The sequence below is a fragment of the Hippopotamus amphibius genome, chromosome 8 (assembly GCF_030028045.1).
Source record: "Hippopotamus amphibius kiboko isolate mHipAmp2 chromosome 8, mHipAmp2.hap2, whole genome shotgun sequence".
Classification (NCBI taxonomy): domain Eukaryota; kingdom Metazoa; phylum Chordata; class Mammalia; order Artiodactyla; family Hippopotamidae; genus Hippopotamus; species Hippopotamus amphibius.
This window is the reverse complement of record NC_080193.1, coordinates 24,337,762-24,350,412: the sequence shown is the minus strand read 5'-3', so window position 1 is coordinate 24,350,412 and position 12,651 is coordinate 24,337,762. Positions and strand designations below refer to the sequence as shown.

Genomic DNA, 12,651 nt, shown 5'->3' with positions numbered 1-12,651 from the left:
CATAAATACATGTATGGCAAATTCAAGTTTTGCTTTTTGGAACTTTCTGGAATTTTTTTCTGAATATTTTTGATCCGTGATTGGTTGAATCTGTGAATGCAGAACTTGTAGATACAGGGGGCCGATTGTATTCCTGTTTCTTGTTTGGCCTGTAAGATAAGAGCCTGGTGAAGCCCCAGGTACAGGAGGGCAAGAGCTGTCCACCCAACTCAAAGTCTTGAAACAGAAGCCATTTATAGCCAAGGGAAAATCTGACAACACAACACTTCAATGAAAGATTTGTCTGGCTCATTACAGTAAGTTTTGTCATAAAACCTTTGAGGCAGAAGGAGTTGGAGCCCTTAGTAGACCTAAGACAAAAGATCTGGCGGAATTAAAATGTTATTTTTAACAGGGAGCCTTCCCAGACACACAGTTTTAAAGCCAAGGGCACACCCATGAGCTGACACACGGGAAAACAAAATGTGGTCTGCCCATGCAATGAAATATTATCCAGCCACAAAAAGGAATGAAGTACTGATTTATGTTACAACGTGGATGAACCTTGAAAACATGATACTAAGTGAAAGAAGCCAGACACAAAAGGCCATAAATTGTGACTCTTTTTATGTGAATTGTCCAGAATAGACAATTCCATAGAGAAAGAAAGTAGATTAGTAGTTGCCAGAGACTGGGGATGGGATGAATGGGGAATGACTGCTGATGGGTATGGGATTTTTGGGGGGTGATGAAAACGTTCCAAAATTAGATAAGGGTGATGGTAGCAACATTTATGACTATACTAAAAACCACTGGATTATCGAAAACTACTTTAAAATGGTGCATTTTATGGCATATGAATTATATTTCAATTTTTAAAAAGCCAAGTCCAACTTTTTAATTAGTTGTAACCTAATATCCTTCAGTCTGCATTTCACTCCTATTTCACATCTGTAGGAAATATGTCCTTTGGGACAGGCACCGTGTTTTGTACCATTGTGTCCCTGGTGGTCATTGTGTTTCTTGAATTAATGTAAAAATTAATAGCAATGCTTTCAAGCTGATCTGCTATACCAACATATTTGACTCCACGTGTTTTTAAGCAAACTTGTATGTAGATGTCCAGAGGCCAGAAAGAGAGGCGGTACAGACTGAGTGGGGCTCTGGAGACAGACCACCTGGGTGAAATCCCCCCAAAACCAATCACTAGCCACATGGCCATGCATACTTTAATGGACCTCTCTGGGTCTTGGGCTCCTCATCTGTCAAATAAGAATGATAACAGCACCTTGGGATTGTTGGGAGGATCAAATGAGTTAAAACACCAGGGCTTACAACTATTTCTGAAACATAGTAACTACTATACAAGTAGCAGAAGAAAACAGTTAAATATCAAAGCCCTTCTAAATAGATGGAATGAGAGCTGCAGATTGCTCCACTAATACAAAAATATCTATACACTTAATCTCAAATGTGTACTTTCCCAGAGACACTGCCACACTTCTCAGCAAGAGAAAGACAGCTAAACACCTGAAGATAATAACTGTATCCACAGAGGAACATACTTTATTCCTGACCATCAGCAACCAAACCATAATACTCTTTGTGCACAATGATCTCTTCTCAGGTAAATTTACTTCCTGAGGTACAAAGAGGACCTTAAGGGATACTTTCCCACCCGTCACAGGGTTCCTGTAAGCCTAGTTAGGATGAAGCTGCGGTATATGTTTATTACACCTGGTTTATCCAACTGCAAACTCTTCAATGAAACAACCAATAGGCTGGTTTTGCCCCGCATCCCTTCCCTGGTTGTATTAACAGTGAATACAATTTTAAAATAACTGAGAAAATATTCTTAAATTTATGCAAGTGTAACACAAAATTCTAAATATGTCTTCAAAGATAGAGGCAGATGAGGGTGTAAACACATTTTACAAATCATGTCTGCAGGCTCGTCCTGCTGATGGGCTTAGAAGTGAAGGCAGATTCCATTTCTATTCTCATTCACACTTCACCAGTAGGTATCAGGAATTACAAACCAAGGCAGTTTAATGAATATGATGATATCCCTAGAGTTTTTCATACTAACTGAAATAACTTTGTGTTTTCCAGAAACTTCATTTTGGTTTCTTTTGGCACTCTGTGTGTGTGTGTGTGTGTGTGCTGAACCCCAAATCCTACAAACTACTCATATGCCTGAGATGTATCCCAAGGAACCAGTAACGCAAAGCTCACTTAGATCCCTGAGATGATGGCATCACTTTGACGGCTAACAGGGCAAATCTGCATGCATAAGGAAATTAAAATTATTCCTAGATTTTTTTTATAGCTTAATGTATTTTAATAGTAAACTTGCAGGAACAGCACAGAAGACAGACACCATTAAACAAATGCACTTGCATGTAAAGCAACTCAGAAAAGTATAGCAAATACGTGGAATCTACCTTATGATAAAAATGCTGCCAACACCATGTAGTTGCCGTCAGTAACAAATTTACTAATTTTTTTAGGTTTGTTTTCTTTTCTTTTTTTTAGTATACTTATTCATTTATTCATTTATTGGCTGCTTTGGGCCTTCGTTGATGCTCAAGGGCTTTCTCTCGTTGCAGAGAGCAGGTGCTACTCTTCATTGCAGTGCACAGGCTTCTCATTGCAGCAGCTTCTCTTGTTGTGGAGCACAGGCTCTAGGCACTTGGGCTTCAGTAGTTATGGCACTCGGGCTCAGCAGTTGTGGCACATGGGCTTAGTTGCTCCATGGCATGTGAGATCTTCCCGGACCAGGGATCGAACCCGTGTCCCCTGCATTGGCAGGCAGATTCTTAACCACTGCGCCAACAGGGAAGTCCCACTTATTGCTGTTGTTAATATTCAGCAGTCACTCACTGCTTACTCGAGTGACTAAGCTACGCCAGGTCCTACTTACCTGATGCATTACTTCTTGTCAACAATCCTGTGATCATTATCCCTGCTTTAGGTGGGAGGACAGTGGGGCTCAGAGAGCTGGTGTAACTTAGCCAGGATCACACAGCTAGGAAGGTGCTGGGCCAGGAGGCAAACTCGGGCAGCCTGACTCTGGAGATGGCATTCTTAGCCACGCTCCACTACCTCTCCAGTGTCTACTCAAAGGATTTCTATCCAATAGTTCATATAAAGCACACGTGGATTATGGGACCCCTACCTGCTTACCTACTTATATCATGGGGAGGAACAAATCTGACTCCATATTAGATGTTTCTTTTACTTTAACCTTTTTTTTTTTTTGGCTGCACCTCGAAGCTTGCAGGATCTTAGTTCCCCGACATGGAATCAAACCTGGGCCCCTGCAGTGGAAGCTCGGGGTCCTACCCACTGGACCACCAGGGTATATATATGCTTACTTTAACCTTTGTAGTCTATTGCTTTTGCTACAAGTTAAGAATGTTGCCTAGGGACTTCCCTGGTGGTCCAGTGGTTAAGACTCTGAGCTCCCAATGCAGGGGATGTGGGTTCGATCCCTGGTGCAGGAACTAAGATCCCATATGCCACACAGTGTGGCCAAAAAAAAAAAAAAAGAATGTTGCCTATAGCCTGAAATATACAAGAGAGCCCATTCTCAAGGCTCTGACCTTAAAGGTATGACACTTTTCCATTCATACAGAGATAAAAAGTTGCAGAACAGAGAAGACATTTGTCTTCTTTAAGATCTATAGAAACATCACAACCTGACCTACGTGGACTGCTACAAGAACAAAGGATTCTGACGACGTCCAGAAGTTTGCAACAACTAACCACATTCCTCCCCTTTCAGTATAAAAGACGTCTGAATTCTAACTCGGGGAAAATGGTTCTTTGGGACATTACGCCACCACCTTCTTGATCTGCTGGCTTTCTGAATAAAGTCACTATTCCTGGCCCCAATGCTTCATCTCTTGATTTACCGGTCTGTTGTGTGGCGAGCAGTATGAGCTTGGACTCAGTAACATTTATTCTCCACTTCTCACCTCTCTTCTAACTGCATGTATTTCTCTCCACCAGGAATGCCACCCTCTACCCCTAAAACCCATACATCCCCCAAGGCACAGGTAAATGTCACCTTTCTGAGAAACTTTGCCCAATTATCCAAACCAGAAGTAATAACTCCTTCCAAACTCTTCTACCACCTCCTACCAAACACGGGCCTACTGGTGTGTTTTGGTGCTTGACCATCTCTCCTCCTTATATATCTTCATTTTCTTCCCAAGGTCATGCTACTTCTATGCTTGATAATATTTGCTAAAAATGAATGATTTCCAACTGGCTCTATCCTTCTATTTCCCACTTCTGATTCTTTTCATTCAAATTATCCTAAACCACTGAATTGCATTATAATCCTAACATCCCATCATGAAAAGATAAACAGTCTCATGAAAGCCTTCTTTTGGCATTACATTTTTTAAAAATAGATGTATTTATTTATTTATTGGCTGCATTGGGTCTTCGTTGCTGCACACGGGCGTTCTCTAGTTGCAGCAAGTGAAGACTACTCTTCATTGTGATGCGTGGGCTCCTCATTGCCGTGGCTTCTCTTGTTTTGGAGCAGAGGCTGCAGTTGTGTGGGCTTCAGTACTTGCGGCACATGGGCTCAACAGCTGTGGCTCACGGGCTCTAGAGCACAGGCTCAGTAGTTGTAGCACATGGGCTTAGTTGCTCCACAGCATGTGGGATCTTCCTGGAGCTGGGGTAAAACCCATGTCCCCTGCATTGGCAGGCAGATTCTTAACCACTGTGCCACCTAGAAGTCCCGGCATTACATGTTAATTCTGACATACATATTTTACTTACGATAATTTTTCGTTAGAAAGTCCTCTTGTTTTTAATTATTTTTTAGCATTTTTTGTCTCTCTTGATTAACTATTTAGGGGAAAAGAATTCATCAAGGGAAAAAAGAAACTTTACAAGATAGTTGAATTACCTAACCCTTTAACTAAAATTTTGAAGTAAAACAGCAACTTTCAAGTTGAAAGTACAAACTGCATTAAACTTTTCTGGGTCTGCCTTCCGCACCAGTTCATTTTCAAATCTCTTAGTGAAGCCAAGGGGAACAAAACACAAGATAAAGAAAAAAAGAAGGGTAGATATTTTTATTTAATGAAAGCACAAGTTATGAAATTTTAAAAAGCGGAAGCACTGCAAGCAGCAAAGAAAATTCTCATTTCCTCCCTTCAAGCTTATTTACTTTCTAGCAAAATATATTGTCTCAACTCCCAGGCTTAAGGAAAGTCATCTTTGATATAAGAAATTATCGTGGAAAGTCATTAAGCTGTCATGCTCTAGCCGAATGCTCCGATCACACTGCTTATCAAAGAGCATCAAAAAATGCCCCCACTCCAGACCCCCCTGCAAGCAGAAACCACATGCTTTGCCGAGATGGTTGGACCAAGAGATCAAAGAAGCTTTAGTAGAAAACCAATGCCTTACTCAAACCATCCTGCAGCTAAAACAGAATCCTAGCATGTCAACACAGAAAGGAAACATCAACACAGAAAGTTCTTTCATTTAATGTCCATATGATGCTGCCTACGAACCAGGTGCTGTGCCAAGTGTGCACTCATTTTGGTAGCGTTTTCTTAGTCATGCCCATTTTACAGATGGGGAAACTGAGACTCAGAGCAGTGACGTGCACCCAACTAGCACACGATCACTCTACTACGTAGCCATGCAAGACTACCCTTTGCCTGACACAGATGATGCGATTTTGGCCCAAAGGTGTAAACTAACTTGCCAGCAGTAAGCAGTAATGGAGGATTAGGTAGATTTCACAGAGGACTGAGATAGCACTTTTTGAAATGTTCTTGCTAAGAATGACCACAGAAGAAAACATGTGTGTTGCATCTAAAAAATAAAGCACACACAAGAACATTTACTCTCCTATTTTATAAACCATTGGTAGAAAGGTAACGCCACTCAAAAAGCAGAGCAATACTGTTCCAAAGAGGCGTGTGATAACTGCCTTCTGAACTGGGCCATTGGACATGGCAAGAACAAATGTGAGTGCTGTATGCAGCCCAGGTCCTGGGCTCGGCTGTCCTGGTAGACACAACTTCAGCCTGCATTGACTTTGTTAGTTAATATGTCTTGAAAAAGAGCTCAGCCTATTATTAGCGAGTAATCGCAGCACATACAGCAGTGGTTCCCTCTCTCTCCCCCTCTCTCTGTCCATGTCTCTGCATGGTGCCTGGTTAGATTGGAGACCACAGCTCAGCCAGTGCCCCTTGGACGCTGCATCAGTCCAACTTCGGCCCAAAGAAATTTATTAGCAGATGACAAGAGCTACTAGGAGAAGCGTTGGGAGGCTGAAGACCAGCTCTGACTGCATCCATTTCTTCGTCTCTGGATCATTTCCTTCAAGGCCCGTGGTCCAGCGTGGGTTACATCTGCCACTTTGTAAGAGGAGGACCAAGCCCTGAATTCCACTTGCACCAGACCACATCCAGCGGGAGGAGGTGAGGAAGACGCCCTAAGGAAGCAGAAGAGGTGAAATGGATGCCAAACAGTCAAAGCAAACAATTGATGAGCGTGGCATATGTGGATTACCTGTTTGTTGTTATGAAAGATGAAACAAGAACTGAATGCTTTTGCAGGTTACTTAATGGAAATCAATGTGGCCACAATTTATTCCTTCCTAACTGGACTGCGTGCTCCATGCAGGCAGGGGCCGTGTCTATTCTACTCACTGGGATGTGTCCACGTGCCTACAACACAAGGCCACTCGATACGTATTTCTTGAAGAAATGAACAAAAGCTGAATAAAATTATATGTACAGTGGGAGAGTGACATTTGCCACCCCCAAATGTCTCTTTGGTATGGGGACTATTATTTATTATTATTTCTAGCTGTAAATAATCAAGGCCCAAAAAGACTCAGGAAGAAATTTTGACCCCCCCCAACTGCCATGAGGGCTTCCCTAGTGGCACAGTGGTTAAGAATCCACCTGCCAACGTAGGGCACACGGGTTCAAGCCCTGGGCCGGGAAGATCCCACATGCCACGGAGCAACTAAGCCACGCGTGACAGCTACGCCTGCGCGCGACAACTACTGAGGCTCCGTGCTGCAACTACTAAAGCCTGCACGCCTAGAGCCCATGCTCCACAACAAGAGAAGCCACCGCAATGAGGAGCCCACGCACCGCAAAGGAGAGTAGCCCTCACTCTCTGCAATTAGAGAAAGCCCGTGCACAGCAACGAAGACCCAATGCAGCCCAAAATAAATAAATAAATATAAATAAGTAATAAAATAAATCTTAAAAAACGAAAAAAAGAATGTAGATGGAGGACCAGGAAGGGAGCATCACCATAAGTAACCACAGTATGAACTGGGTGAGGAGACACAGAGGAGTCCAGCACAGTCTACTTGTTAAATTCCTCCTTGGGCCCCATGATCTCTGCTTGGCGCAGCAAACATGTGCTTTTCCATCTCCATGTCAACTGCCTTCCTTGCCTGTAGGGTCCCCTACCCCTACCCTCAACATCCTCTTCTGTCTTTAGCTGAGGCCTTAGTTTTCCTGGGCCTTACGTGGCGACATAGTTTTCCTGGGTCTCTCCCATGTACACAAATGATTAGACTTGTGTTTGATTTTTCTCCTGTTCATCTGTCTCATGTCAATTTAATGCTTAGACCAGCCAGAAGAACCTAGAAGGGGAGAGGAAAATTTCTTCCTTCCAAACAATATACATGCATATGCATATATACGCATATATACACATGGACTCATACATATACATGTGAATGTACGCATATCTACAATAGCATGTAAATGAACAGGGAAGTCAATGAAGGTGTCCAAGCCTGTTGAAGTTTTCCTCACAAAGGTCAGCGTATCTGTAAAGGATGACGCAGTAAGGGGTAATTGCTACATTAAACTACAGTGGAGCACCGTTCCCACTGCTAAGAGCATTCTTTCCCTGGGGAAAATCACTGAATAAATGCCGGTGGCCAAACATAATGGCCACATTGATTTCCACTAAGTGACCTACAAAAGCATTCAGTTCTTGTTCGATTGTTCATAAAAACAAACAGTTATCTGCATATGCCAAGCTCATCAATTCTTTGCTTTGACTGTTTGGCATCCATTTCACCTCTTCTGCTTCCTCTGGCAACTTCCTCACCTCCTGCCACTGGATGTGGTCTGGTGGAAGTGGAACTGGGGGCCTGGTCCTCCTCTTACAAAGTGGCAGATGTAACCCACGCTGGACCACGGGCCTTGAAGGGAATGATCCAGAGACGAAGAAATGGATGCAGTCAGAGCTGGTCTTTAGCCTCCCAACGCTTCTCCTAGTCGCTCTTGTCATCTCCTAATAAATTTCCCTGGGCTGAAGTTGGTCTGAGGCTACCGCCAAGGGGGCACTGGCTGAGCTGTGTGGTTTCTTCACTGTGGTCTCCAATCTGACCAGGCTCCGTGCAGAGATATAGACAGAGAGAGGGGGAGAGAGAGGGAACCACTGCTGTATGTGCTGCGATTACTCCCTAATAATAGGCTGAGCTCTTTTTCAAGACATATTAACTAACAGAGTCAATGCAATTTTGTACTAAGAGGCCCTGCGCATGACCTGGAAAGGCTACAGTCCTCCAAAAGCGTGTAATTTAGACTTAAAGAGTTTGTTCAGTCATCGAGCTTAGCAGTTAACAAAGAAAAAAGATGAACAGAAGAAGAGTGTACGCACATCAGATGTCAAAAATAATTGTCACACTTGGGGTGTTTAATTGGCTCTAAGAGAGAATGGTTAAAAGATGAATTTTAATATGTCTCAAGATTTGACCTCTGACCCACTTCTCAAATCCATTTCCAAAAGATCAGCATATTAACCCATAACATTGGAGCAAATATTCAATTTCAAGTGTAAAATCCTTTTAGTCTCCCCCTAGTCCTGTATTCAAAAGTGATGTTAAATTGAACTCAATGCTGAAAACTGAGATGCTTGGAAATCTTATAATGAAGATGGGGAGGCGCTTGTTTAAACTGAGTGGTCAGGAGAAGCACCCCTGAGCCAGGCCAAGACCTAGGGAAGGAATTTCACTGAGGAAGCAGCCAATGCACTGGCTTTCAAGGGGGAATGTGACGTGTCATCCACGTTTAGTGGATAGTCAGACAGACAGGCACACACAGACACACCCCCATCCAACGTGGCCCAAGTCAGTGTTTTCCAAACTTCAGATCATGGAGCACATCATGAAATCAATTTTGGAATAACAATAAGCATTGCTTTAATGACAAGGAACAGCAAAGCACAGGCATGGAACAGGGTTTTTAAAATATCAAGAGCATGTGAAATACAGGAAGCAAAAGTATTGTTTAATAAAGCTTGTTTCGGGAGGGGTGTGTGTTTGTGTGTGTGGTGGGTCACACTGTAAAATGTGCTGTGCTGGAGTTGGCTTTACCTGCTGTCTGGTCATTTGAAACTGGCCATGGGGAAAAGCTTTGTATAGGAATAGGCAAATAGGGACTTCCCTGGTGGCGCAGTGGTTAAGAATCCGCCTGTCAAGGAAGGGGACACAGATTCGATCCCTGGTCCAGGAAGATCCCACATGCCATGGAGCAACTAAGCCTGTGTGCCACAACTACTGAGCCTGCGCTCTAGAGCCTGCAAGCTGCAACTACTGAGCCCACGTGCCACAACTACTGAAGCCCATGCGCCTAGAGCTGGTGCTCCACAACAAGAGAAGCCACCACAATGAGAAGCCCGTGCACTGCAATGAAGAGTAGCCCCCGCTCGCCACAACTAGAGAAAGCCCACACACAACAACAAAGACCCAACACAGCCAATAAATTAATTAATTTAAAAAAATAGGCAAATAAGGGTTTTTGGCAATAGGGCTTCCCACACTGCTCTCCCCTGTAGAACCAATTGTTAAACACTTAGCAGCATACCACCGGTTATGGAGAAAAAGCAAACAAACATAAAACTTGAGAGACACTAGCACTTATCTGAGTTATTGGGAGGATCTGAAATGTGTGTCTACGTATATTGGTTTTAAATCTTTTGGGGAAGTCCCTGGTGGTCCAGTAGTTAAGACTCCGTGCTTTCACTGCCGATAGCCTGGGTTCAGTCCCTGGTAGGGGAACTAAGATCCCACCAGCAGCGTGGCATGGCTCAGGAAAAAAAAGAAAATCTTTTGTAGGGAAGAGGAAATCAAGAAGGAAACAAGTGGTTTGAAGGAGTCTTTGACTAACTGGATTCTAAGTGCTGCCTTAGAAATTTAGAAACAAATTATTCTGTCTACTAAGATGACACTAAGGTGTTTGGGTTGTGGCTATTGTTTCTCTTTAGATTTGATAAAGACCTTTTACAAAGCATGGATATTGGTAATGGGCTGAATGTTTGTGACCCCCCCTAAAATTCATACATTGAAATCTTAACCCCCAAAGTGATGATATTGAGGGGGAAGTGCTCTTTGGAAGATGCTTAGGTCATGATGCTGAAGCCCTCATGAATGGGATTAGCACCCTTATAAAGAGACTCCAGAGACCTCCCTCGCCCCTTCCACCACGAGGACACAGCAAGAAAACAAGAGCATCCTCACGACAACATGACCATGCTGGCACTTTCGTCTTGGACTCTCAGCCTGCAGAACTGTCAGAAACAAATCGCGGTCATTTGTCAGCCACCCCATCTGCGGTACCAGCCGCCTGGATGGACCAGGACAGATAAACATGCGTCAGGGCCAAAGGCTTTGCTTCTGCACTCAGGTCTGTCTGTGCAAGCCTGAGAAGGCGGCTGCAACCCTGCAGGCAGATTCAGATCTGGAAGATCCGGTCTCTCCGGTCAGTAGAGGAGAAAGTGAGCAAATCTTAGGAAAGCCCGTGGCACAGTGCCAGGTGCTTACGACTGGTTTTGCTAAGTGGCAAATTCATAACCCGAGGATGCTTTTCCCCATTTCCTGGAGGGTTTTTAATTATAGATAGTGGATTGCCTTGTGGAAGGAGTGCCTGAGAGTTATTACTAATTCATCGCAATGAACTTGAGGACTAGCAACTCTCAGATCACAGCCCTTCACAGCCCTTTACTCAAGAGCTCCTCTTTCTCTCATTTGTTCCCTGTTGCTTTGTGTTTCTGGCTCCACCCAAGCAAATGAACTCGGTGGCTGTAGAACAGTCCCACGGGGGCCCTAGGGGTGGGGGTGGGGGGTTCCAGGACCTGCATTTGCCCAGCAAGCATCTTTTCCTCAGGTATATCAGAGGTTTATTAGACTAGTTTGGAAAAGGGGAGGATGGGCCCCCAGAAACTGCAGAAGCACGAAGGTTTCCCCAGACATGTCTTTCCATGGTCCTGGTAAACCTGCTTTGCCTTGCCCAGCTCAAGTCACTCGCTGTTCCCTGATCCTCACCAAGCAAAGCCATGACAGCCCTTGCTCAAAACCACTTAGGATGGCCTCCCTCTGGAAGTTACAAAAAAGAAAATACAGAGATGCATTTTGTAGGGCCCGCAAGGCAAACAGAGAGAGAGAGTGATAGAGTGTGTGTGTGTGCACACGTGTGCGCGCATGCATGGACAAACATAAGTGTGTTTGTCTAATTAGTTCCCAGCACTTAAAAATAAGACATTTCACACACACAGGCATTTTTTCAAAAGAGAGAGGAGAAAGAAAGGCTTCTGAAATGTGCTTCTCTTAGAAGGATGACATGGGGCCTCCATCTCCGGATGCAAACCCTGCTGCAGCTGAATCGTGCCCCTGCCCCCCATTTCATTCCACAGTTTGCCACACTCTCCACCCTCCCCTAGTGTCTCCCAACCCAGAGCCTGAGGGACTAACTTCCTTGCATTGAAATTAGGAGGAAAGAGAAATTTTTTACACTCACTGTTCTTTCAAAAGTAGGCAAATTAAAGTTAGAGGGAAGGTTGTATGTTTCAAAAAGAAATGGCAGAATAGGTAACTTTCCCCTGGGAAGGGAAAAGCCTTCCTAATTGTTTAATGTAAAAAGAAAAACAACAGTGTCTCTTCTAACAGACTGTGACTTAGGAAGCCTTTATGAAACAAATGGCATCCCTCACCTGTAGGCAAATGAGTTAAAGATGAAGATGCTAATAGCTGCAGGAAAGCATCACATGCCTGGTCTCTCCCTCTCCTCTGACCTCTGTACCAGCTCAAATGCTGCCTCCATCTTTATTTCTCTGGAAAAGGGTTTCTGGCACATATTTAGTGCTAAGCTAGTGCTTCGAAGTTTTGTCACCTCCCTCTAGGTTTCCTTGAAAGGAAACACGGCAGAAAAAGTCAAATGGAGAAATCAGATCATCATTACTCTGGTTTTGCAAATGTTTCTCTCCACCAAGCGTTCTTCTTTTGGTATTTCTTCCACCGAGCACACTGATTCTTGATAAAAACTGTTTCCCAAACTTCAGCTATTTGCCTACTTTCACATTTTGTCACATTTGTGCCCCATCTCTACTATTGCTCATTTCATACTCTTTGTGAAATCAATTCTTTTTTTTTTTTTTTTTTGGTAACTTGGACTTCACCAATATCTAATATGTTTGGGTTTTTTTTAAACATTTTTTAAAATTTATTTATTTTTGGTTGCGCTGGGTCTTTGCTGCTGTGCGCGGGCTTTCTCTAGTTGTAGCAAGCGGGGGCTACTCTTCGTTGCTGCACGCAGGCTTCTCAGTGCAGTGGCTTCTCTTGTTGAGGAGCATGGGCTCTAGGTATGCAGGCTTCAGTAG

General features: G+C 43.7%; 1 protein-coding gene across 8 annotated transcripts in view; it reads right to left on the bottom strand.

Annotated features, from left to right (window-relative positions):
* The window catches only part of GLT1D1 (glycosyltransferase 1 domain containing 1), a 103,790-nt gene that overhangs the window by 31,913 nt on the left and 59,226 nt on the right, over positions 1-12,651 (bottom strand). Inside the window, exon 10 of one of the 8 annotated variants that reach the window (XM_057746619.1) lies at positions 5,074-6,454. The exons of the other annotated variants lie outside the window; for them this stretch is intronic. Coding sequence (XP_057602602.1) covers positions 6,251-6,454 — 204 coding nt within the window. The 3' untranslated portion in view covers positions 5,074-6,250. Of the gene's footprint in view, positions 1-5,073; positions 6,455-12,651 lie in introns of those variants that run through there. 8 annotated transcript variants of the gene reach the window in all.